This window comes from Gopherus evgoodei, chromosome 4 (genome assembly GCF_007399415.2).
Source record: "Gopherus evgoodei ecotype Sinaloan lineage chromosome 4, rGopEvg1_v1.p, whole genome shotgun sequence".
NCBI classification, from domain to species: Eukaryota; Metazoa; Chordata; order Testudines; family Testudinidae; genus Gopherus; species Gopherus evgoodei.
In genome coordinates this window covers 62,052,434-62,078,052 of record NC_044325.1, presented here as the reverse complement: position 1 = coordinate 62,078,052, position 25,619 = coordinate 62,052,434, and the positions used below count along the sequence as shown (strand labels likewise).

The 25,619-nt window shown below is 40.6% G+C and overlaps 1 protein-coding gene across 2 annotated transcripts in view; it reads left to right on the top strand.

The window, feature by feature from the left end:
• FSIP1 (fibrous sheath interacting protein 1) overlaps window positions 1-25,619 on the top strand; it is a 176,854-nt gene that overhangs the window by 11,761 nt on the left and 139,474 nt on the right. Inside the window, exons 3-8 of one of the 2 annotated variants that reach the window (XM_030559426.1) lie at window positions 1,485-1,656; window positions 5,200-5,372; window positions 9,613-9,706; window positions 12,781-12,879; window positions 20,532-20,644; window positions 21,492-21,602. In XM_030559426.1, coding sequence (XP_030415286.1) covers window positions 1,485-1,656; window positions 5,200-5,372; window positions 9,613-9,706; window positions 12,781-12,879; window positions 20,532-20,644; window positions 21,492-21,602 — 762 coding nt within the window. The remainder of the gene's footprint in view (window positions 1-1,484; window positions 1,657-5,199; window positions 5,373-9,612; window positions 9,707-12,780; window positions 12,880-20,531; window positions 20,645-21,491; window positions 21,603-25,619) is intronic. The other variant, XM_030559427.1, reaches the window with a different exon arrangement.

Genomic DNA, 25,619 nt, shown 5'->3' with positions numbered 1-25,619 from the left:
CTGCAAACTGCTCGGCTCCGCTCACTCTGTGGGCCGCTCCACCCCTCCCACAGCTACTCCGCTCTGCTGCCATCAGCTGTCCCGTGGTCCACTCCAGCCATCCCCGCAACTGCTCCACTCCACCAGCTGCTCTGTTCCACAGTATAACTTCAGGCTCTCCCACTAGTTAGCACAGTACTCAGTGTGCTCAGCTCTTTAATGATTTCAACTCTTAGTGATCTCAGCTCTTAGTGGGGGAGCCCCAGTGCTAGTGCACTATTAGCCCAAAGTGAGTTCAGCTCAGTAACCTGTATTTAGATTCTTGAGGGAATAAAAAAAATCAACTCTGACATTCCACAGTGGAGAGAGGAGAGGGTGCAACTGGTGCTTCTGGCTCCACAAGGCAACTGCACCACCAGGCACAAATACCTATCCCCAGCCTCTCTCAATTCACTGGGTTTTGGAACCCATGTCCCTTGTCTAGCAAGTACCACCCAACTGAGGGTGAGTCATTTGTTACCAAGCAGTCCCACAGCTCAGCAGTCTGGGATAGGGTAGGCGTGCCTATGCAAATACACTCTCTGAAATTCTTTCCACCAGATGTTAGGGTAGAGCTTATCCTGACTCTGCTTACACAACTTTCTTACAGGCTTAATGCTGATACATGAGCCAGAAAGGGCATAACTTGACTTTCAGATCCTGGGTTGTGTTTGCGTGGTTAACAGAATAGATGTGACAATACCTTTTATTGGACCAACTTCTGTTGATGAAAGCGACAAGCTTTCAAGCTACACAAATCTCTTCAACTCTGTGTAGCACAAAAGCTTGTCTCTTTCACCAAGGGAAGTTGGTCCAATAAAAGATATTACTTTAACCATCTTGTCTATCTAATATCCTGGGATCAACATGGCTACAACTAACGCTGCAAACAAGTTAGAATAAATGTCATTGCACTTGTAAACTGAGCACACTTGGGAGATCTCAGCTAAGTGGAATTCCTGATTAAACACATCCTGACTAAGGTGAGGGCTCTGTAATGAGCGGAATACAATTAAGAGATGTTTCCAGTGTCATTATTTAATTATTTAGTTCAACAAATTCTAGTGTAAGTACAATGTTTGCCCCCACTGTGAAGATATTAATATTTGAAATCAAATTTGAATTTCAGGGCAAGGAGTGTGGTGTAGTGTTATATCAGTGTCTGGGAATCAGGATGCCAGACTTCAAGTGCAGCATTGACTTGCTGTGAGGTTTTGAGCAACTCATTTTATCACTTTGTGCCGCAGTTTGCTTGTGTGTAAAATGAGGATAATATCTATGTCCCTGTCAGAGGTGTTGTAAAGCTTTTTTATTTGTAAAGTGCTCTGAGATCCTTGGATAGAAGCAGCTGCAGAACTGCAAAGTCTGATTTGGTGTCACTATTATTAGCAGTCATAAGAAAGAAAAGAAAGTATTTTTAAAAGATTAATACTTTTGTGGAAAATGTTAATTTACATAATTTTTAGGTTTCTTCACCAGTTGATTGTAAAGAAGACAATTCACGAAACAGCAGTGTAGAGGAAGACAAAGATGATGATAGCGAGAAGCATGAAATGAAGACTATGAGAATACAGACTTCTGAGGGGGAAATTAACTGCATTTTCCAGCAGCAGATACAAAATGCTAATGAGCATCCAGGTATGAGAATGACTAAGTTTACCTTGTCGGTCAGCAATGCCAACTACTATTATAGAACTTTGGTAAAATTCTACTCTTGAATCTGCAAATGGGGAATTCTGTGTCTGTAAGAACAGAATGATGGAGTCAAAATTCACCCTATGGATATGAGAGCAGAACTTTGTTCTTAGTATTTCATATTTGCACTTATATGAATTAACTTGGAGGAGGAAAAAAAACTCATGGATGACAGGTGCCCTAGCATTTGTCAGTTATCTCAGTTTTTCCAATCTAGCAATTGCTAGTGTACAATGTACATCTGAAAAAGAAATATTTTAAATAAAATGAAGTACTGCATTTTCTAATAATAATACTTGGTACTTATAGGAGATCTTCAGATGGAAGATGCTAATATACTTTACAAATATTAATAAAATAAAGCTTCCCAATACTTCTCACACCCTAAAACATGAGTAAGCATATATTGCCATTTTACAGGCAGGGAGATGAAGGCACAGAAAGCTTAAATGACTTGTTCCAGGTCACACCAAGATTCTGCAGTAGGGCCAGGAGTGAAGCAGATTGCTTGATTCCTAGTCCTGTGTTCTAACCACAAAATCATAATGTGCTGGAATGTGCTTTTTCTAGACAGTAATCTGCTGTGGAGTGTTTTAGAGATGCTATTTTATGATTGACAGGAAGAAAAATTGTACTTTGTTCTTTTAATATTTAACATTTTAGTCAAATATTTTTTAGTTATATGAAATAATCTATATTTTTGTGGTGGTCTTTTATCAAAATAGATTTCGAGCTCAGTAGGTTCTGAAGATGAGTGTGTTGAAACTCAAGCTTCTAAATTCAATAAAACATCTCAGTGGAAACTAACCAATGTGAAAGAAGGTATTATTTTTCAGATGCATTGAGTTAACAGAGCAGTAAAACAGATTCTTAGAAAAGGCGAAGGAGGAGTGAGGAGAGGGAAGAGAAGTGTATGGTGGTGATATTTCAAGAAGGGAATTAATGAGGGTACAAGAGGGTTGTGGGTTTTTTTTAATTGAAGTTCTTTAAATAAAAGAAAAGGAAGGAAAAATAACTGTTCGTGTGTGTCAAGGTCAAGAGTTTAAATTTGTGGATTTGATTCTATCTAGGTTTTCATACTATAGTGATGGATGTGGTGTCTGAGTGCCTGATACACCTTTCTGGATTTTGTCAACACAAGTCTGCAGAACCCAGTGGTAGTAAGTGTGTCTGGAGCAGTGTTAGGCAACTTGTACCACATCCATTCCACTATGGCAGGAATGGTCTGATGAAGACCTCAAAGTGATTTGGATTTGTTCGGTAACTCTACATGTCCACGCCAGGTGGGAGAGGCACTCTTAGACATGGAGACCAAGTTGGATTTTAAAGCTGCTTTCCCCTGGCAGAACCACTAATATCCTCCCTTGTGGTGAATTCTCCCCCTGCCCCAGCACAGCTGAGCCCCTGTAAAGGTGAATCTGGTTCCAAAATGTCAGAAAATCAAAAAGTATTATCTATGTGGGATGTGGAAGAGTGTTATTATAATACTTTTCCTTACCAGACTGTTAAATTCATGTCCAAGTATAACATTGCTACTTGTGATTCTATAGTTAAGGTTGCAACTATTGTTCCATATCACTGAGGCCAATCATTTTTTAGGAATTAAAAATGGATTACTCATTTATATGGATAATGAGGCCATTCATAGCAAAAAATATATCATTGACTTTTATGGCTCTGTACCAGTTAATGCCAACTGAGGATATAGCCCAGAGTTGTCAAGTAATTCATAAGGGAGGCACTATGATTTAGTGCAGTGGTCTCCAACCTTTTTATGGCCAAGATCACTTTTTGAATTTAAGGGCAATGCAGGATCTGCCCTTCCCCAAAGCCCTGTCTCATTCACTCCATTCCCCCCCCCATCGCTCACTTTCCCCCATCCTCACTTACTGTCACCAGGCTGGGGCTGGGGCAGAGGGTTGGGGTTTGAGAGTTGTGCGGGCTCTGGGTTGGGGCTGAGAGGTTTGCAGTGTGGGAGGGGGCTCTGGGCTGAGCCTGGGCAGGGGGTTGGGGTGTAGGAGGGGGTTTAGGGTGCTGGCTCTGGGAGGGGGGACAGGGCTGGGGCAGGGGGTTGGAGTACAGGAGGGAGTTTGGGGTGCTGGATCTGAGGGGGGATCAGAGCTGGGGCAGGGGGTTGGAGTTCAGGAGGTGGTTTGGGATGTGGCTCCGGGAGGGGGCTCAGGGCTGGGGCTTGGGATGCAGCCTCCCACCGGGCGGCACTTACTGTGGGCAGCTCCTGGTTGGTGGCGCAGAGAGGCTAAGGCAGGCTTCCTGCCTGCTCTGGCCCCATGCTGCTCCTGAAAGGGGCCATTGCGCACCTGTGGCCCTGCATGCTGCCCTTCTCTGCTTGCAGGGTTAGTGCAACTATTTAGGTGATCTAGGCAGTCACCTAGGGTGCTAGGATTTGGGGGGCGCCATTTTCTTTGGCAGCGACCGCGGCGGCCAGATCTTTGGCCGCCCCGGTTGCCGTCGGCATTTAGGTGGAGGGAGCTGGGGCAGGGAGGTGTGGGGAGGGCTTCCTGCAACAAGTAAGGGGGAGGGCACTCAGGGGAACACCCCTGCCCTGCCTCCTCCCTGAGTATGCAGTGGCTGCTTCACTTTTCCTGCCTCCCAGGCTTGCAGCACCTAAGCTGATTGGCACCGCAAGTCTGGGAGGCGGGAGAAGTGAAGCAGTGATGACGTGCTCAGGGAGGAGGTGGGGCAAGGGTGATTTTAGTGGAGAATGCCTGCAAAAGAACTATCTTACTAGATCCTGAAATTTCCTTTCAATTTAGAAAAGAAGACCAGACCTGTTCAGAGATTGATCACAAATATATATTTCTTTGTTTGGCATCATTGACAGAGAATCCTGTTTAATTTTGAAATTATGGTAATTTCTTAAGGATATTATTGTTTCTGTTCTTAACTGCTTATTTCCAGATCAAATGTCAAAATGTACCTGAGTTTCCCATCTTTTGGTATCAAAACTTTTTGTTGAGTACATAGAGGAACATATTAAAACTTTAGATGCTTTGTAGCATTTTAAAAATGGAGCTGTTTAAAATATTCTTGATCTCAAAATGACTTAATTTAATCAAAAAATTCAGGACACATTTTAGATGTCAATGAGATTTACCTTTAAAAATTTGAAAGCATGAGTTTTTTTTGAGTTTCAGCCTTATTGTGGGATTGTGGCTACAACCTTTGCTATGGATAAACTACTACCTCCCCAGAATAAATATTACACACCTGCCAAACTAGAACTCTGGTCCTATGTGTCCAGAAACACAAACATCTACCACTATCTTTTTACAACAAAGGAAAAGTTCTGTTATCTTCTTGAAGGACCTGTATATTTCTTTCCTGCTGTAACCAACCAACAGAAAGCAACATATGCTAGTGAATGGTCCTATTCCTACTGAAGCTGCTGCCAAATAATTCCTATTGACTGGGGATTATTTTATTAAATGCTTGAAGATCACATTCTATTTTATATATAATCTACAGCAAATTCTACCAATCTAGAAAATACTGAAGAGAAAGATATAGATCCCCGGATTCAAGAAGCGATAAAGAAGATGAATAAACTGGACAAGATACTGGCAAAGAAACAATCTAGAGAAAGAGAAATTAAAAAACAAGGCAGAGAAGTGAGGGCAAAACTTTGGGAAGAACTTCAGGTTAGCAATGTGTGATTTTTTTTTAATATTTACCAATAAAACATTATCTCAAAATGCTATCTTATGGAAGGGAACAGTCTAGTTCAGCAGTTCTCAAACTGTGGGTTGTGACTCCCTTCAAATGGGGTTGCCAGGGCTGGCTTAGACTTGCTGGGGCCCAGGACTGAAGCCCGAGACCCATTGCCCAGGGCCGAAGCCAAAGACTGATGGCTTCAGCCCTGGGTGACAGTTGCAGCTTTGGCCCCCTTGCCCAGAGTGGTGAGGCTTGGGAATCCCCCCACCCCAGGGCAGTGGGGCTCTGGCTTCAGTTTCCCTTCCTAAGGTTGGGAAGTAATTTTTGTTGTCAGAAGGGGGTTGCGGCAAAAGGAAGTTTCAGAACCCGTGGTCTAGTTTCATGAACACAGTTTATTATTCAATAGTTTTTGACTGGTGAAGGACACGGACATGAAAGGGAACAGAAAGAACTGTACATTATTATGATCATCTTATTATTAACCCCTCAGGTCTTGGTTCTCAGATCAGATTTAGTTGCAACTAGAACGTCCTCTCAAACTCTCAGTGCAAACACAAAGCATAGTGCAACAGGGAACTATCCTGTACCAATATCCAGTGCTGTCTAAATTGTGTCTGGGAAGCCGAGAGGAAGGAACTACAGACAGTCATTCTAAGAAGATGATAAACACTGTCCTAGCATTTCAGAGGAAATTCACAAATGATGTCTGTGTATCTCTTGAGGTTTAGATATTGGTGTTGCAAGGGACACACATCAGGGCAAAGTCAGGCTATCAGCTGAAGCAAAGGACACTCTTTAGTTTGTTCTGACCAAGAGGCTCATGCCAACACTTTTTGGAAAGATCCGTCAGCAACTTCAGACATATTGCAATGTAAGAAACCCATGAGAATTTGTCATTAGTGCTACATAATTAATTCCTGAGCATTCACCACTCTTATCAGTTCTTTGACAATATCGGATTCCTATAACAAATTTGATCTGTGTGTAGGATCTACAATTCTCATAAAACTACTTTTCAGCTTCATGGTTGGTAGGTCTCTTCCTTTTCTCCCTGGAAGTATCTTGCGTTCTCATTACCTTATCCGAAGGGCTTTCAGCACTTAGCACACTCTCACTGAAAGCTCAGTTACACATTCTGTCAAACATGATAGTTCAGTGAACTAAGCTGGCCTCCATACACAAGGTCACTATAATTTTCTTCATAAAATATGAAGTGGTATTGTAGTCCTTTTTTGGATGCATCCAGACATCCAAAGGAAGTAGAAATGTATAAGTTAGATGTGAACAGAACCTACAGAGGTGATTATAACAAAGACCTTCAAAACCTTTGGTACAGCTTCTCCCATTACTATGCACTCTATGAAAAGAGCAGCAATTTTTGTTGGCAGAGAAATCACGTCTTATGAAGACGTCTGATAGAGCTGGCCAAAACTCAGGGGTTTTGGTTTGCCAAAAATGTTGGTATTTTGCAATTTGCTTTTGGTCTGATTTAGAGCAAAACCAGATTTTACAGAAATGTCTCCCAAAACAAAACAACGAGGAATCCTTGTGGCACCTTAGAGACTAACAAATTTATTTGGGCATAAGCTTTTGTGGGCTATAACCCACTTCAGCAGATGCATGGAGTGAAAAAAAGTAGGCAGGTATAAATATCCAGCACATGAAAAGATGAGAGTTGCCTTACCAAGTGGGGGGTCAGTGCTAACGAGGCCAATTCAATTAGGATGGATGTGGCCCATTCCCAACAGTTGACAAGAAGGGTTGGATATCAACAGAGGGAAAATTATTTTTTGTAGTGACCCAGCCACTCCCAGTCTTTATTCAGGTCTAATTTGATGGTTTCCAGTTTGTAAATTAATTCCAGTTCTGCAGTTTCTCATTGAAGTCTGTTTTTGAAGGTTTTTTTTTGTTGAAGAATGGCCACTTTTAAGTCTGTTATTGAGTGTCCAGGGAGACTGAAGTGCTCTCTGACTGGTTTTTGAATATTACAATTCTTGATGTCTGATTTGTGTCCATTTATTCTTTTGCATAGAGACTACCATGTACATTGACCAAATCGGACAGAAGGGTATTGCTGGCACATGATGGCATATATAACATTAGATGTGCAGGTGAATGAGTCCCTGATGGTGTGGCTCATGTGGTTGTGTCCTCTGATAGTGTCGCTAGAGTAGATATGGGGACAGAGTAGGCAACGCTGTTTGCTGCAGGGATTGGTTCCTGGGTTAGTGTTTCCGTTGTGTGGCATGTAGTTGCTGGTGACTATTTGCTTCAGGTTGGGGGGCTGTCTGTAAGTGAGGACTGGCCTGTCTTCCAAGGTCTGTGAGAGTGAGGGATTATCCTTAAGGATAGCTTGTAGATCCTTGATGATGCACTGGAGAGGTTTTAGTTGGGGGCTGTAGGTGATGGCTAGTGGTGTTCTGTAACTTTCTTTGTTGGGCCTGTCCTGTAGTAGGTGACTTCTGGGTACCCTTCTGGCTCTGTTAATCTGTTTCTTCACTTCCCCTGGTGGGTACTGTAGTTTTAAGAATGCTTAATAGAGATCCTGTAGGTGTTTGTCTCTGTCTGAGGGATTGGAGCACATGCGGTTGTATCTTAGGGCTTGGCTGTAGACAATGGATCATGTGATGTGGTCTGAAAGCTGAAAGCTCAGCCACCAGGTTTGCTCTGACATTATTGGGGATGCTGTTCTTGATGGTTTGTAGTCCATCTTTGTGTGGAATGTTGTTGTAGAGGGCTTCTACATCCATAGTGGCCAGGATGGTGTTCTCTGGAAGATCACTAATGGATTGTAGTTTCCTCAGGAAGTCAATGGTGTCTCGAAGATAGCAGGGAGTGCTGGTAGCATAGGGCCTGAGGAGAGAGTCCACGTAGCCAGACAGTCCCGCTGTCAGGGTGCCAATGCTTGAGATGATGGGGCATCCAAGATTTCCAGGTTTATGAATCTTGAGTAGCAGATGGAATACACCTGGTCAGGGATCTAGGGGTGTGTCTATGTAGATTTGTTCCAGTGCTTCTTCCAGGAATTTCTTGAGCAGATGGCGCAGTTTCCTTTGGTACCCCTCAGTGGGATCAGAATTTATTTTTGGAAACACAAAAACATGATTTTCTTGAAAGGAAATATATGAAATTAACATTCTTTTTAGTTTCACCATAGCAGTGGCAAAACTGACAAGAATGTCAAGTTTTCTCAGCTGCTGCCTGGGCTCTCCAGCACAGATCAGGTGTGTCTAGCAGAGTGTCCTCCTAATCCCTAGAAAACTGATTCTCAGTGTTTTTGCCTAGCCAGTCCCAATCTCACCATTTTTTGTGTCCCAATCTGTTTCTTGGTGTGGAACATGCACACTTGCTCTGTGGTGATGGCACCACGCACTGTCCAATCACATGTAGGAGCTGTGAGGGAATAAGTGCACACAGACTCTGTGGAGATTTTAGCTGCTAAACCCTAAGAAATCTCTGCTGAGCATGTGTGGACTGAAATTTTTCAAAGATTTATAACTTGACCCAACAATAAAAGGTACATTCCTGACAAAAAGCCCACCCCTTTCAAGTTCCTGCTCCAATGTGTGGGAATAGTAGAGCTTCTCACCAAAAAGGTCACCAGAATTTTGTTAACATTACAGAACATATTTTTCCAGAGCCTCATTCTCAGAAATATTTTGGCTGAAACTTTCCAAAAAATCAGCTTGAAGTCTGGGAAATTTCAGACCAAACAGTTATATTTAGGCAAGGTTATGAGTAGGTGAAAATAGAGTCTTATACTGGGAAGTGTCTTGCAATGTTAATAATAGGCAGTGCTACCAGCCCCGCATATAATATGTATAAAATTTGGTTTGAAATGGTAAAGCAGTATATTCAATGTAAATCATGCTGCAAGTCTACCAGGATTCAAATTTATGTATGTATAAAACTATATAGTAGTTCCTATAATCCATATATAGATGATGTACAATAATTATAAGAGTATACAGGGCTTTAAAATCTGTGCTACTTTCATAAATGCTCAGAGGGTCTAAGACATTCAAATCACACAAAAAAGTAAGAGAAAAACAGTAAGAAAATAATGTTCACCCAAATGCTTGATTGACAAAAAAGGCTTTTGATGTGTGATCTGAAGTTTGCTAGACTTGGGACTCTGATAGGTCATCAGGAGAAGTATTTTACTGTAATTCCAATCTGATCATATATTTGCTGCCATCTTATATTTTCATACTTTCTTTTAAATAGTCTGTAACCTCACTAAGTGCTTCAGGAACTCAAGAGGAGATAGAAAATACAAACAAATTTTTAGCTTTGACCTCCTCATTGCAGGAGACCGTTGGTAAGTAAGTAAAACAGGTAAATGATAAATATCTCATAAGATTATCTTATATGTTGATTATAGCTGTATTTCTGTAAGTTCTAAGTTGTCACTACTATTAAAATAGAATAAAATGTTTTCCATAACAAGTGCAGTTTTAAACTTTTATCATTAAAATAGTCCTTACACTTAAAAACTTGTAAAGACAATTTTTCTAAACCTCAAACTGAGTAAAAAGTACTTCACAAGGCAGTATTGCTTTACAGATTTTTGTTTGCAATAATTCTGCAGTATTTCAAATGACTGGGTAGCCTTGAAGGTTTAACTAAGTAGAAGCAAGGTAGGAAAAATGTGAATAACTTATGTCTATGATAGATAAATCAGGGCTGATGTTAGAAAAAAAATTCTAAGCTGCTTTATAGACTGAGTTGGCAAACCCCATTTTATTTAAATCTGTGCAGAATCCTGTATGTGTCTTCGGAATCTAACTACTGGCAATTTTATCTTCATTTTTTATCCCTCACATTTACATTTTGACCTTTGATCTCTAACCATTCAGCCTTATCTGGAAATTCATCAGCAAAGCTAAACATTTTTAAAAGGCGCTATCCAGCAGATTAGATATATGGTCTCCTGCGGTGTGAGGCTGTGGCTATAACTATCCTATTGAAAAGGGAGGTTGGCCCAGCAGATGCTCTATATACTGCTGCTTCTGCTTCTCAGAAGGAATGACATTAAAGCACTGTAGAAAGAAATCTGGAAAATAAGTGGGCTGCTTTACTGAAACCAAGGATATTTAACCCACAGCCTATAACACTCTTTATACCTGGCTACTCCTGAACATTTCAAATGGAACTGGAATTCCAGTGCTTTGAGATGCTATCGTATAGCACGCTAAGTAAACCTCTGATTTCAACAATAATCAGGTTCAGAGTTTCAAAAATATATCTTAATGAATTTTAACATTCTGGTTATTAAATCCAAGGTCAGGCAACTTTTTGAAGTCACATACAGCGTTCTGCGGGTTAGTTGGCTATGCAGCGTTGTTGCAAAGAATAATTAAAAAATAACACTTTTGCATTTAAAATGCAGCAAATACACCTGCTTTGCTCTTACCACCTTTGATTTTGACTGTGCTTTGCACTGAATTACTTTGGCAATGCTTATACTGCTCTCAAATTTATTAATTGTTTTGTTCAGCTTTTAAACACAGACTTTTTCTTTTTGGTTGGGGAAAGATTTCTTGGAGTACAAATTTTTGACCTCTGTAATCTAAGAAAGTATTTCAACCTCTTAAATAAAAGAATTACCAAAAGTTGTAGGTAGAATTTTGATTCTCACCACCTCATGCACTCCAAACTTAAAAATATTATATTATTGGCTGTTACAAAATTTAATGAGAGAATCTTTACTTAGAATCATCTTGGATTATAATTGTTTTTTTTCTATCAGAAAGGTTTTTTGTATAGTTGTCTGACCATTAACGTCAGACCTGTTGTGACTTTGTATAGTTTTATAACTGAATTATACCATTTTGTGTTGGACTTTTTGAAAATGGTAAAGAAGTATACACAGGAGAAGAGGATTCTTACATCAATAACTGCATAACATTTATTTAGTTTACTGTTCAGGGGAAAAAACCACAAGATTTACAAATCAGCTTTACAGTAATTTAATACTGTCCAGTAGGTGTCAGCATCTAATAAAAAGAATATGCTTTACTAGGACTCTTAACATTTAAAATATGGAAAGAAAATTTGTTTATGAGGTTATTCTTAACAAACTCCACACTGCACTTCCTTTTTCTTTTCAAAGGTAACTACTGCTGTATGGGTCATGTGGATTTTGGTGCATGGCACCAGGACAGCTCTGTGCATAGTGTAGATTTTTTCCAGGGTCCTCCTTGCCTCAAGCTTTATGTAGAATGTTAACATTTTTTGTTCATCAGGTCATTTTGTACGATTGGCAGCAGAGGAACTTTCCCTGGTTGAAAATAAAGAACTGAACAAAATTAACTTTGTCTTTTAGCGCTTGAATATTTAGCTTTTATTTTATTTGATGACAACAAATGATGAAAGGAAGGCTGTTCTGAAAATGGTCTCTTTTGAAAAGAGTTATTAGAGTATCAGATGCCAGCTACATCTACAAAATCACTTATATCCATCCACTTGTGTCTCAACCTCTCTACCCGCAGAAACACATTTGCCCTAATTGTGGCAGAAATTAGACTTTGCAGCTATAAAACTCTCATTCAGTTGTTACTAAATGACAATCATCATCATGCTTTCAGTTGAGAAGGATAGTATTAATTTGTTTAGTTCATATTAGTTATAGCTCTCAAATGTATGGGGAATCCTTACAGTATGTGCTCTTTAAGTGTGCACAGATTGCAGAGCAGCCAGTGAGGGGCTTCTCCTTAACCTGCACTCCCTGGCTAATTCTTGCCAGGAGCCTTACTAACACTTGGAGTACTTATAGCAGCTCTGAAGCACTGGGATGTTTGGCACCCATTTCTCCCAGATCACACTCCTGACAGAGGCCAGTTGGATTTCTGACAACTTGGGCACAGCTAGACACCCGCTGTGAAAATCCCTTGGGCACTTAACTTTAAATTGAACCGCTAGATGATTCCCCAAATGGCTATTCATGTCTACTGAAGCTTTTGAACATTTTGTCCTTAGGCTGTATCACTTATGTATAATTACCAGCCCTATAGAAGCCTGCAAATGCAACAGAAGAAAAAATAAATGTGTAATCGCATTTACTCAAAACCTCTATCAGACTTCATAGATACATCAGAAGTGGTATACATTTTGATATTTTCTTCCAATCTTACTTGCCCTTGTTCATAATGATTCTTTTACTCACAGATTGACTCTCTTACTCACCTCTCATCTTTTTTTTTGCTCCATCTATTCTATCTCTTGTAAAATGTTTTATTGTATTGTTGTAACTACTTGAAGAAAACCAATAATAAACTTCTATGACTCTTGTGTATCAAACTTGGAGAAACGTATATAAATCATACTGTTAAATCACAAAAATCTGCTTTAAATAAGTATTCAGCAATTATTCAATACACTTCTAATTAACAGATCCTTCCCATTCTGAAGAAGATGAAATATTTATTTCAGTATTTCACACACAAATTAATTCAGAAGATTATGGCCGCAATGAAAAGCAAGCTGTACAGGGTAAGCCCTTATTACAGTCCTATAATTATGTAATGAGCTTTTGTATTCTGGATTTGAATGAGTAAAATGTTCCAAACCATCAAGGCTGAAAGGGAAGCATTGTGTGCCAAATAGATGTTGGAAACATAACATAACCCATAATGTATGTAATATAAATAGGTAATACAAGCTTACACTCTGATTGAAAAATTTAGGAGTTTATCAACAATGTGGTTCTTTTTGAAAATTGTATACAATGTATCTCTGTTATTAATCTAATGCTGATAATCATAGGATCGTAGAAATGTGTAGCTAAAAGAGTCTTCTAGAAGTATCAAGTCCAGGCTCTGCACTGAGACACCACCAGTTAAAACCTAGACCATCTGTGACAGGTATTTGTCTAACCTGTTCTTAAAACTCAATGATGGTGATTCCACAACCTCCATGGAAGCCTGTTCCAGAGTTTTAATATCTAACATAAATCTTCCTTGCTGTAGATTAAAATCTTTACTTCTTGTCCTAATTCCAGTGGACATAGAGAACAATTGATCACCATCCTCTTTATAACAGCCCTGAACATGTCTGAAGACTTTTAGCAGGTCCCTCCTCAGTCTTCTTTTTTCATGACTAAATATGCCCTTTTTTTTTTTTTAACATTTCTTCCTAGGTCAGGCTTTCTAAAGCTTTTCTCATTTTTGTTGTTCTCCTCTGGATTCTCTCCAATTTGTCCAGATATTTCCTGAAGTGTGGTACCCAAAATACTCCCACTGTGGCTTCACCAGTGCCGAGTAGAGCAGGGCAATTACCTCCTGTGTCTTACATATGACACTCCTGTTAAAACATCCCAGAATATTAGCCGCCTTTGCAATTGCATCATGGTGTTGATTCATATTCAGTTTGTGAGGCACTGTAACTTCCAGATCCTTTTCAGCAGTAATACCACCTCATCAGCTATTCCCCATTTTGTAATTGTGCATTTGATTTTTCCTTCCTAAGGGAAGTACTTTGCACTTGTCTTTATTGAATGTCATCTTGTTGAATTCAAACCAATTCTCCAGTTTTTCAAGGTCGTTTTGAATTCTTATCCTGTCCTCCAAAGGGCTTGAAACCCCTCTCAACTTGATGTCATCTGCAGATTTTATAAGCATACTTTCCACTCCCGTGTGGAATCCAGCTATATACTATCTGCCACCTAGTTTGATCAAACCATTGATAACTACACTTTTGAGTATGGTCTTTCAAATGGTTGTTCTCCAGCCTTATAGTAATTTTATCTAGATCATATTTCTCTAGTTTGCTTTTGAGAATGTCACGTGGAACTGTGTCTAAAGCCTTACTGAAATCAAGATATATCACCTGTACTGCTTCCCCCCAATTCACTGGGCCAGTAACTCTGTCAAAGAAGGAAATTAGGTTGGTTTTGTATGATTTGTTCTTGACCAGTCCATGGTGGTTATTCCTTATAATCCTGTTATCCTCTGGGTGCTTACAACAAATTGATTGTTTAATAATTTGTTCCAGTTAGGCTGACTGGTCTGTAATTCTCAGGTCCTCTTTGTTTCTCTTTTGAAAGATGGGTACTATATTTGTCCCTCTCCAGTCCTCTGGCACCTCACCTGTCCTCCATGAGTTCTCAAAGATAATTGCTAATGCTTCAGATATTGCTTCAGCTAGTTCTTTAAGTAATCTAAGGTGAATTTAATCAGGCCCTGACAGCTTGAATACACCACTTACTATGAGGCACCATCTTCCCTTACGTATACAATTATTAGGCCTATGCTCAAGAAACCATCTCTCAAATCTGGCAGTTGATGCAAAATGCAGTCTCTGATGTTCCTATTTTGGGTCAGGGTTCTCTCGGCCTGTTTGACATCTTCAGACTTCCTTAATCTCCTTCAGTTTAGTGTTTTTTTTGTTTTTGTTTTGTTTTCTATTAAACTGATTATGATACAGACTGCACTTGTCTTGATGTTTGAGGATCTCCTGACAAAGATCAGACATCCTTGCTAGTTCTTTTAGGTTTGTCCGTTGTTTAGATGCTATTGCTTATGATACTATTGTGGTACTATTGAGAACACTTCAGCCTCTCTGGCCACTCAGTAACAGATCTGAAGGTGGCAATTTTGCAACAGAAAGACTTCAAAAACAGACTCCAATGAGAAACTGCTGAGCTTGAATTGATTTGCAAATTAGATACCATTAACTCTGGCTTGAATAGATACTGCGAATTGCTGAGTCATTACACTACTTGAATCTATTTCCTTATGATAACTGTCCTTACACCTCTTGTCAACTCTCTGTAATTGACCATCTTGATTATCACTACAAAAGTTTTTTTCCTGCTGATAACAAGTCATCTTAATTAATTAGCCTCTTAGAGCTGGTATGGCATCTTCGCTGTATGTGTGTATATATATATACTCTTCTTATATGTTCCATTTTATGCATCCGATGAAGTGGGCTGTAGCCCATGAAAGCTTATGCTCAAATAAATTTGTTAGTCTGTAAGGTGCCACAAGTACTCCTGTTCTTTTGATGGATACAGACTAACACGACTGCTACTCTGAAACCTGTCACTATTGTGGCAGGCATCAGTCCAGATTGAGTTGTGTTTCAGTGTCTGTATTCTTCCATCTGTATGAGATTCCAGTGAGTGGCATTAGGCAGTTGCTCATTTACTCAAAAGGTTATTTTCAGCATGTGTACATGACCACTTGGGGAGTAGTGAAATGTTTTAAGTTGCCGTTGCCACCAGTATGCCAGTGATGCTCAGCTCTGCAAGCATATTATGTGATTCAAAGTAACCTGGTTTCTTGGTGACTGGCCAAGATGGGGGATTGGATGAGAGGGACTTGGCTAGAGATCATTCACAACAGGAGAGATGAGGTGTGTGTTTGTGGGGGGTGGGAACGCACTAAGGAGGAGGTGATATTTGCTGTTTCTACTTAGGGCTTGTCTACATCAGAAAGTTGCAGCGCTGGTGAGGGAGTTACAGCGCTGCAACTTTGAAGGTGTACACATCTGCAGGGCATCACCATCGCTGCAACTCCCTGTTTGCAGTGCTGGCCGTACTCCCGTTTTGTCTCGGGTGTAGAGGATCCAGCGCTGGTGATCCAGCGCTGGTAATCCAATGTAAACACTTACCAGCGCTTTTCTTGACCTCCGTGGAAGGAGGAAGCCTCTGGTAATCAAGCTGATCTCCTTTCCCGGTTTGCTCTCTCGTTCCCGGAACCCCGAGCAAGCAGGTAAGGAGAACCGCTTGCTCGGCGGTTCGGGGAACGAGAGAGCAAACCGGGAAAGGAGACCAGCTTTGCCGCGGTTTGCTCTCGCGTTCCCGGAGCCACCCTGCAAACCGCAGGGAAGGAGACCTGCTTGCTCGGGGTTCCGGGAACGAGAGAGCAAACCGCGGCGAAGCTGGTCTCCTTTCCCGGTTTGCTCTCTCGTTCCCCGAACCGCCGAGCAAGCGGTTCTCCTTACCTGCTTGCTCGGGGTTCCGGGAACGAGAGAGCAAACCGCGGCGAAGCTGGTCTCCTTTCCCGGTTTGCTCTCTCGTTCCCGGAGCCACCCTGCAAACCGCAGGGAAGGAGAACCGCTTGCTTGGCGGTTCGGGGAACGAGAGAGCAAACCGGGAAAGGAGACCAGCTTCGCCGCGGTTTGCTCTCTCGTTCCCGGAACCCCGAGCAAGCAGGTCTCCTTCCCTGCGGTTTGCTGGGTGGCTCCGGGAACGCGAGAGCAAACCGGGAAAGGAGACCAGCTTCGCCGCGGTTTGCTCTCCCGTTCCCCGAGCAAGCAGGTCTCCTTCCCTGCGGTTTGCAGGGGGTTCGGGAACGCGAGAGCAAACCGCGGGGAAGCTGGTCTCCTTTCCCGGTTTGCTCTCTCGTTCCCCGAACCCCGAGCAAGCTGGTCTCCTTCCCTGCGGTTTGCAGATGGGTTCGGGGAACGCGAGAGCAAACCACGGCGAAGCTGGCCTCCTTTCCCGGTTTGCTCTCCCGTTCCCCGAACCCCCCCTTGAAGCCGCCCAACAGCGCTGCAGTGTGGCCACATCTAACACCACTTGCAGCGCTGGTTGCTGTAAGTGTGGCCACTCTGCAGCGCTGGCCCTATACAGCTGAACTAATACAGCTGTAACTACCAGCGCTGCAAAATTTTAGATGTAGACATGGCCTTAGACTTCTTGTTATTGTGGATTGGTTTGTAATCTTGAAGTCTGTTGCATTCTTGGCTGCTACTTGGGTTCCCAGGTAGGAGCCAAAATAAGCATTGAGCCAGTAAAGCAGAGAAGGCTGTGCTTGACTATAAATACTTGCGTAGTCCCATTAATGGGACTATTTATGTGCTTTATTTTACATTTAATCCAGTTACATGCTCTGCTCGATTGGGGCCATAGTCTCTTTCCTCTGGTCCAGACATCAGGTTGCAGTCTTTCCTCTTTGATGCATTCCTTGCCACAATTATCCATGTCTCTGTCATTCTGCATTAGATGTTCTATGTGAGTCTACCTTTGAGGCCATTCAGACTTCGGCTAGCACAGAATGCGGTGTTAAGCGGTGTTTCTTATATGATGCTTATTACACCTGTGCTCATAGACTGCATTGGCTTCAGGATGCAATGCAAAGTGTTCATTTTCATCTATAAAACCCTGCATACTCTGGTTCCTGGTTAGCTTCAAGGTAATGTCTCTCCTATACTCTGTGATAGTAATTAAGATAGTTTGGGATGCTTTTTCCTAATAGGCCCTAGATTTGAACCCTGGTGGGTTGGAGGCAATTTTTCTTCAAGGGAGAGGCCCTCCACTTGGGAATTCACCTCCTTCATTGGTATTTGCACAGCCAGAGTTTGTTTGAGCATAAAGAACATTGTACAGCCTCTGTATATACCAAGGCTTGGTCTACACTATGGGGTTAGGTTGAGTTTAGCCACATTAGGTTGATTTTAAAATGAATGCATCCACACAACCAACCCCATTCTGTCGACTTAAAGGGCTCTTAAAATCAACTTCTGTACTCCTCGCCCAATGAGGGGTTTAGCGCTAAAATCAACCTTGCTGGGTCGAATTTGGGTAGTGTGGACACAAATTGATGGTACTGACCTCCGGGAGCTATCCCGGAGTGCTCTGTGACCACTCTGGACAGCACTTTGAACTGCGATGCACTAACCAGGTACACAAGAAAAGCTTCGGGAACTTTTGAATTTAATTTCCTGTTTGATCAGCATGGCGAACTCAGCAGCACTCAGCAGCACGGGTGACCATGCAGTCCCACCAGAATTATAGAGCGTAGATTGTTTCTACGCTCCCTCTATTATCTCTGTCCCTGAGGTTATTGCAGATTAGAATGAGAAAAAAACGCACTCGCAATTACATGTTTTCCGAGCTCATGCAGTCCTCTCGCACTGATAGTGCACAACTTAATGCATGGAAGCATTCAGTGGCAGAGGCCAGGAAAGAATTAAGTGAGCGCTAAGAGCAGAGGCAGGACACAATGCTGAGCAGCAAGAGCACAGACCCCCGCTACATCCACTGTATAACCGCCTACCCTCCTCCCTATGTTCCATAGCCTCCTCACCCAGACACCCAAGAATGTGGGGGTGGGAGGAAGGCTTTGGGCACCCAGCCACTCCACTCCAGAGGATGGCCCAAGCAACAGAAGGCTATCATTCAACAGTTTGATTTTTAGTGTGGCTACAATAAGCAATGAGGCCGTGTCCTTCCCTCCTTCCCTACCTCACCTGGGCTACCTTATCCATTATCTCATTTTTTTTAATTAATAAAGAAAGAATGCGTGGTTTCAAAACAATAGTTACTTTATTTCGAAAGCAGGAGGGTGGTTGGCTTACAGGGAATTAAAATCAACAAAGGGGGCAGGTTTGCATCAAGGAGAAACACACACAACTGTCACACTGTATCCTGGCCAGTCATGAAGCTGGTTTTCAAAGCCTCTCTGATGCGCAGCACGCCTTGCTGTTCTCTTCTAATTGCCCTGGGGTCTGGCTGCTCAAAATTGGATGCCAGGCGATTTGCCTCAACCTCCCATCCCGCCATAAATGTTTCCCCCTTACTCTCACAGATATTATGGCACACACAGGAAGCAGCAATAAAAATGGGAATGTTGGTTGTGCTGAGGTCTGACCTAGTCAGCAAACAGCCCCAGTGAGCTTTTAAAGTGCGTGATGGTGAGCTGAGTGGGCTCCATGCTTGCTGTGGTATGGCATCTGCATGGGTAACCCAGGAAAAAGGGCGCGAAACAATTGACAGTCGTTGCTTTCACAGAGGGAGGGGCAACTGATGACATGTACCTAAAACCACCCACGACAATGTTTTTGCCCCATCAGCCATTGGGAGCTCAACCCAGAATTCCAATGGGTGGCAGAGACTGCGGGAATTGTGGGATAGCTACCCACTGTGCACCGCTCCATAAGTTGATGCTAGCCACGGTAGTGAGGATGCACTCTGCCAACTTAATGCGCTTAGTGGGGACATACACAATCGACTGTATAAAATAGATGTCTAAAAATCGACTTCTATAAAATCGATTTAATTTTGTAGTGTAGACATACACTAAGACTTCTGTGTGGAGGAGTGGGTAGAACATCTTTTATGATCCAGTGAGCTTTCTTTTAATTGCCTTTTTTGGTCAGATTGCATATTCTTTAACTTGGATACTTTTAAATGTAATGTATGTGCTCCTAGAGGCTGCGATAGTTAATCTTTTTATAAATCCAATGATAAGCACATTCTAGTTTTATAATCAAATAATCCCCAAACTTGTGTCTAACCCCAGGATCAAAGAAAAAAAAAAGAGAGAACTATTATGTATGCAGGAGAACAGATCAATTTGTGAGATTTATAGGACATTAAATGTGATTGTTTAGTTTAGTCATTTATAAATCTTTGGAATCTGGATCATTCCAAAGTCATGAAAGAAATACCACTTTAAAATTATTAGACATCTCTGAATGGCACATACCATATATTGTCTTTTCATATGGCCTTTGGAGAAACTATTCAGAAAACATTAAATCTAAAATAGCTTGAGGGTGAATTAAATGTTCAGTGTGCTACTTTCTAAATAATCTGATTTGTTTATAAGAATATATCTTTAAATGTAATGATCGCACATAATATATTTAAGACTGTTACTAAGAAACCATGTTCGTTTCATAACTTGCAGAGATTTAAGGTGAGTTTTAAAACAAAAATTGTTACAACAAGGGACTGTAGAACATCAAAGACCTCATCTGTTTTTCAGCTGTTTCATTTAAGAAATCTTCTTGAAATATCCCCAAACAGTTGCATGCTTTCCCAAAAAATCATCACTTAATTTATCTAATACTGGTGATATAGTTCAAACAGTAAGAGGTTTAAAAAGAATGGGTTTAAAATCATGGCAATGTGTTTAACATTTTTGAGGTCAGATCTCCATAAAAAATATTTTGGCCTTCACAAAACTATAATCTTATATAAGAAATAACTTTGCTAAATGGGCACCCTGAACAACTTGCATTTACCACATTTAACTGTTGAAATGGTTATGATAATAGTTTCTAATGGTAAATATAAGTAATACTTCCAATACTATAAATATAATAAATAATAATGAAAATAGTAATTATTGATTTTGTCTATTGGAGAGGCAACAGTCACATTTTTGCAACTTTTTTTTTTTTAACTACAGACCATCTAAATGAAATTGAAACAAGTGGCTCACTGAAAGTAACAGGAAAAACACACCATAAAAGTGACACCAGAAGTAAAAATACTCAAGATTTTATTAAAAAGAACATCGAGGTATGTGTTAAGGCCTAAAATTACTAAAAGATTAGGGAGTTACTCATGTATACTAAATGCATTGCCAAAAAAAAAAAAAATGACAGTGTATACACACTTCTACAAATAGGTTGGTTTCTTGATCAAAACACGTCTCATTATTAACTCTGTAAAAGTTAATCAGGTTTAAATTAACATTATACTACAAAAATTTGTTGCTCATTGCAAAGTGCTGCTCAGTATTCATCCTTCACTGGTTGCCCAAATTTGCAAATTAGGTCCCCATTTGCTTTTAGATGGTCATATAACAATGAGAAAGTTTATGTTTTCCAGTCTGTGCCTGGCCACAGCCCATACATTTTGTAGACAAGTACTTCTTTATAACCTGTTTCTAAAAAAAGAAAAAATGATGTTTGGTGTTCTTAAAAAATAATGGGTGGACACTGAATGACTTGAAATTCTCTATCTACAGAACAGTTATTGCCAAGGCTATGGCACAGCAACATGTCCTATACCATTCAGCCAGTATTTCTCAACCCTGATGGAGAGGAGCACTTTATTGCTGACAGAGAGCAGTTTACTTTCCATGCATCATTTAGTTCTTGACCCATCTGCTAACATTCTCTGCAACAAGGTTGCCAGATGTGGTAGAGGTTTTTGATGTATGCACACTTCTGTGCCATGAACAGGAATAAGAATATTAATTTACTTCTTACAGGCCACTAGATTTGTGAGTGGTTTCGATCAGCTACATTTTAGGTTTTAACTAGTAGCACAGAAATTAAAACCTGTTTTCCATTATCAGTATTGTGAGCAAACCCAGTTTTATTGTTTTATTTTTAATGCTTTCTATCCATAAATACTTCAGCTGGCAAAGGGTTCAGGGAGCCAACTGATTATGCTAGCAGAAGAGAAGAAAAGATTGGTTGAACTGTTGAAAGATATAGAAGACAATGGCAGTGAACTTCAAGGCATTGAGGTATGATGATTTTAATTTGCGCTGAGTCATGCGTGGACTTCCATGGATGTTTATGATGTGGCAAAGGAGGTAAACAGTGAGTTTACCTCAAAGCTTGCAGATGATACAAAATCAAAGTCCAAAGCAAACCGTGAAGAGTCACAAAAGAGTCTCACAAAACTGGGTGACAGGGCAACAAATGGCAGATGAAATTCAGTATTGGTAAGTGCAAAGTAATGCATATTGGAATACATAATTTAACCTATGCATACAAAGTGATGGGGTCTGTATTAGCAGTTACCACTCAAGAAAGAGATCTTGGAGTCATTGTGGATTGTTCTCTGACAATATCTGCTCAATGTGCAGCGGCAGTCAAAAAACCTAACCATGTTAGGAACCATTAGGAAGGGGATAGATAAGAAGACAGAAAATATCATAATGCCACTATGTAAACACATGGTATACCTACCCCTTACATACTGCACCTAGTTCTGATTGCCTAATCTCAAAAAAGATGTATTAGAATTGGAAAAAAGTACAGAAAAGGGCAACAAAAATTATTATGGGTACGGAATGGCTTTCATACAAGAAGAGGTTAAAAAGACTGGGGCTGTTCAGCTTAGAAAAGAGACAGCTAAGAGGGGATAGGATAGAGCTCTATAAAATCATGAATGATGTGGGAAAAGTGTGTTATTTACATCTTCACAAAAAACGGGTCACCCAATGAAATTAAAAAGTGTCAGGTGAGTACTTCTTCACACAACACAATCACCCGGTGAAAATTGTTGCCAGGGGATGTTGTGAAGGTCTAAAGTATAACTGGGCTCAAAAAAGAATTAGGTAAGTTCACAGAGGCTAGGTCCATCAATGACTATTAGCCAAGATAGCCATGGATGCAACCCCACGCTCTGGGTGTCCCTAAACCTCTGATTGCCCGAAGCTGAGACTAGATCACTCGATAAAGTGCCTTGTTCATTCTTTCTGAAGCATCTGGCACTGGCCAGCATTGGAAGATGGGACATTGGGCTAGATGGCCCACTAGTCTGACCCAATTATCAAACTGTAAATCTCTAGCTTTGTCTTTCTTTTCAGGTTTTACTACAGATTTAAGATGGTGGGTTTAAGGGAAAAAATGTGATTTACACTATTTACTCTTTGTTTAGCTTCTGTAATTTTTTTAAATGTAAAGTTTCAAAGTTAATATATGATTGAGAAATAAGTGAACAGTGTTTTTCATCTCTTAATAGTATCAGATTCTACTACTTTTAAAAAATTTAGCTGAGTACTGTAAACTATTGTACCATCTTTTCTTCTGGTAACACATTACTATCAATTTCCCTAAAGTTGAATATGACTGCATTAGATGCACACCATGTTATGTTCATTGCTCAACAAGCGTTATGGGTAAGGAAGACAACAATCTTATATCCATTTGTGATGGGATCATCATAGAAGTTATAAGCATATATCAATTGAATGGGAGTGAGGTTGAGATTAAGAAATGTCCAGAGGTATAACTGTGTTGAAGTTTATAAGCCAGGAACTTTCTAACAGTATTTTGCTGTGTTGTACCATCGAAACATTATAATGCCTTATATTTCTAATAGTGTAATGTTGTTGTGACATACCAGGCCATAATCCAGATCAGTAGGGGGATTTGTCATGCCTGTCCTGCAACATTGGGTGCCCTACAGTGTTTTACTGTAGTAGTTCCTATCTGGGCCGCTCACAAACAACCTTCTGGCATGCAAGCCACCGCCTGAGTGTCTATGTGTAAATGCAGCTGGCCATCTACACCCTGGCTCTCACCAGCCTTGGTTGTACTGCATAGTGACCTCAACCCACCCCCAGTCTGGGATCTTCCCCCAGAAATATATGTTGTTTAATACCCAGCCATCTCCTGGACAGGACAAACATATGAAGTTGATTATTCTTTTAAGGAAATAATAAGTCATCTTGTTTTGAATAGAGTACCCAGACACTCCAACTTAAGCACACTTGGTTAGATAAAATAGTAAAATAAGTTTATTAACTACAAAGATATTTTAAGTGACTATGAGTAACGAGACATAAAAGTCAGAAATGGTAACAAGAAAAATAAAGATAAAACACCTAATAATATCTACTTAACAAACTATCTTAGTTGCAAAGCAAACTTTCTCACCACAAGCTCCAGCAGATTACTGACCAATTCTCAGGTCAGGACCCCGCTCCCAAAGTCCAACCACTGTTTCCTTTTGTCTTCTCAGGTGTGGAGAATGAAATGAGCAGACAGAGAGAGTGGTGCTTTGGGCTGTTTGTCCCTCCCTTTTATAGTTTTTCTTTAAACATTCTGGAATGTTGAAAAACATTTCCAGCTGAGAACCAGGAGATAAAGAGTTTATCTGGAAGGATATTCCCCACTGTTTTTTTCACCTATTTGAATTTCCTTTGTTTTTCTTTCCTGCTTGATGACTCTGTTTACTGCTTAAATGCAGATTAAGGCAAGCCCACATTCCTTCCTTTGTCTATGACGGACATAACTTCTGCCTGGGCAGAGCTGTGTGGTTTGGGGAATACAGGGGAAGCTTATAACTTCCCATACAATGTTGCACACATGTTTTATCAGGACTGTACTGACCAGCAAATTATGAGTTTTCAAATGGTACCTTAAGGCATACTGTGTACAAAGATTATTACAATAATATGTATGGTGTGAATACAGAGCTGTATTCCATCCATTGCAAATTATTTTAGAAGGGAAATTTACCTTTCAAACAGAGCATTCTTTGTGATTAAAGACCTTATATTGCAGGCACTGTACAAAGTCTTCTTGGAAATGTGTTTCCAGAAAGCTTTGTAAGTTGGTTGACTTGTAAGTTGGCTGACTTTAGGAAACAGACTGGGCTAGTTTGATAGGGCAAAAGATGAACAAAACTCACTCATTCACTTTGTGCTCAGGTGGAGATTGGGATTGGAAGGGAACACAGGTTCTTCAGGTAGCCTCTGCACATTCCCACTATTTGTAAGTGTGCCAGGTTGCTGCAGAGCACCAGAACCTTCTGAAACCAATGCCCATCAGGGTATCCACTTTTTCTTAATCCCTGAAGAAGGGCTCAGAGCTTTACCCTGCAAGGAATGAGAAGACAAGACCTGGCCTCTCAGTTTCTTTTCTGGCCCTTGGGAAAGGAACTTGCATCACACAGCATTTACATGGGTAATCTCTCTCTGAACTCTGAAGTGGACTAGGCAGATGGTGTGCATATTGGAAGCAAGTAAAATCTCTGGATAGGAAGCTATATTACGTCTGACTGGGAGCTGCATAATAGGGCTGAGAAGCCAAAAACTTCCAGAAATGCTTAAAAAGCTATGCTGATTATTGTAATTAATCAACTGTGTGCAATGATTAATACTAAAATTACAAACAATAGGGGAGGCCTAATGAAAATCTAGGTGCAAGTTTCGAGGTCTGCCTGCTACTGTGGCTCAGAGGAACTGAGGTAGTTGAAGATGCTTTTGCTCTATCCTTAATTTGGAGAGTTTTAGAAGAACAAAATTTGAAAGTGTAGTTCACCAGATTATGAGTCAATCTTCCCTTCCCTCAATGTGTTAACTATTCCTGCAGAAAATGGTTCAGAGCATGCTACCAGATCATGTTGCCAGATCTGCTTGAAACAGATTTGGCAGCATGAAAATGACATTTTAGTCAATAGGATACATAAATATTTTAAGATTCTAATAGAAACAGAATGAAAAAATCCCAAACCTCTTCTGCCCTCTTTTTTTTTAATATGCTCCACATTCTAGCACACACTTTTCACATTAGCAAAGGAAAAACCTGAGAGAGACCCATTCAGAAATGCCTTCACTTGAAAGTCTTTTAAACAGTTTTTTTGGAGGGCAACATCAAAAATAGTAATGCCTTTTCCAAACATGAAGAATGGCATTCTCTGCTACATGCAGATTTATGTCTTCTCTCTAGATGTTTCCTGTTTTAAAAATCTGAGAGACTACACAACTTCAAAAATAGTTAATAAAGGTTTCCTGTGTATCAGGAGT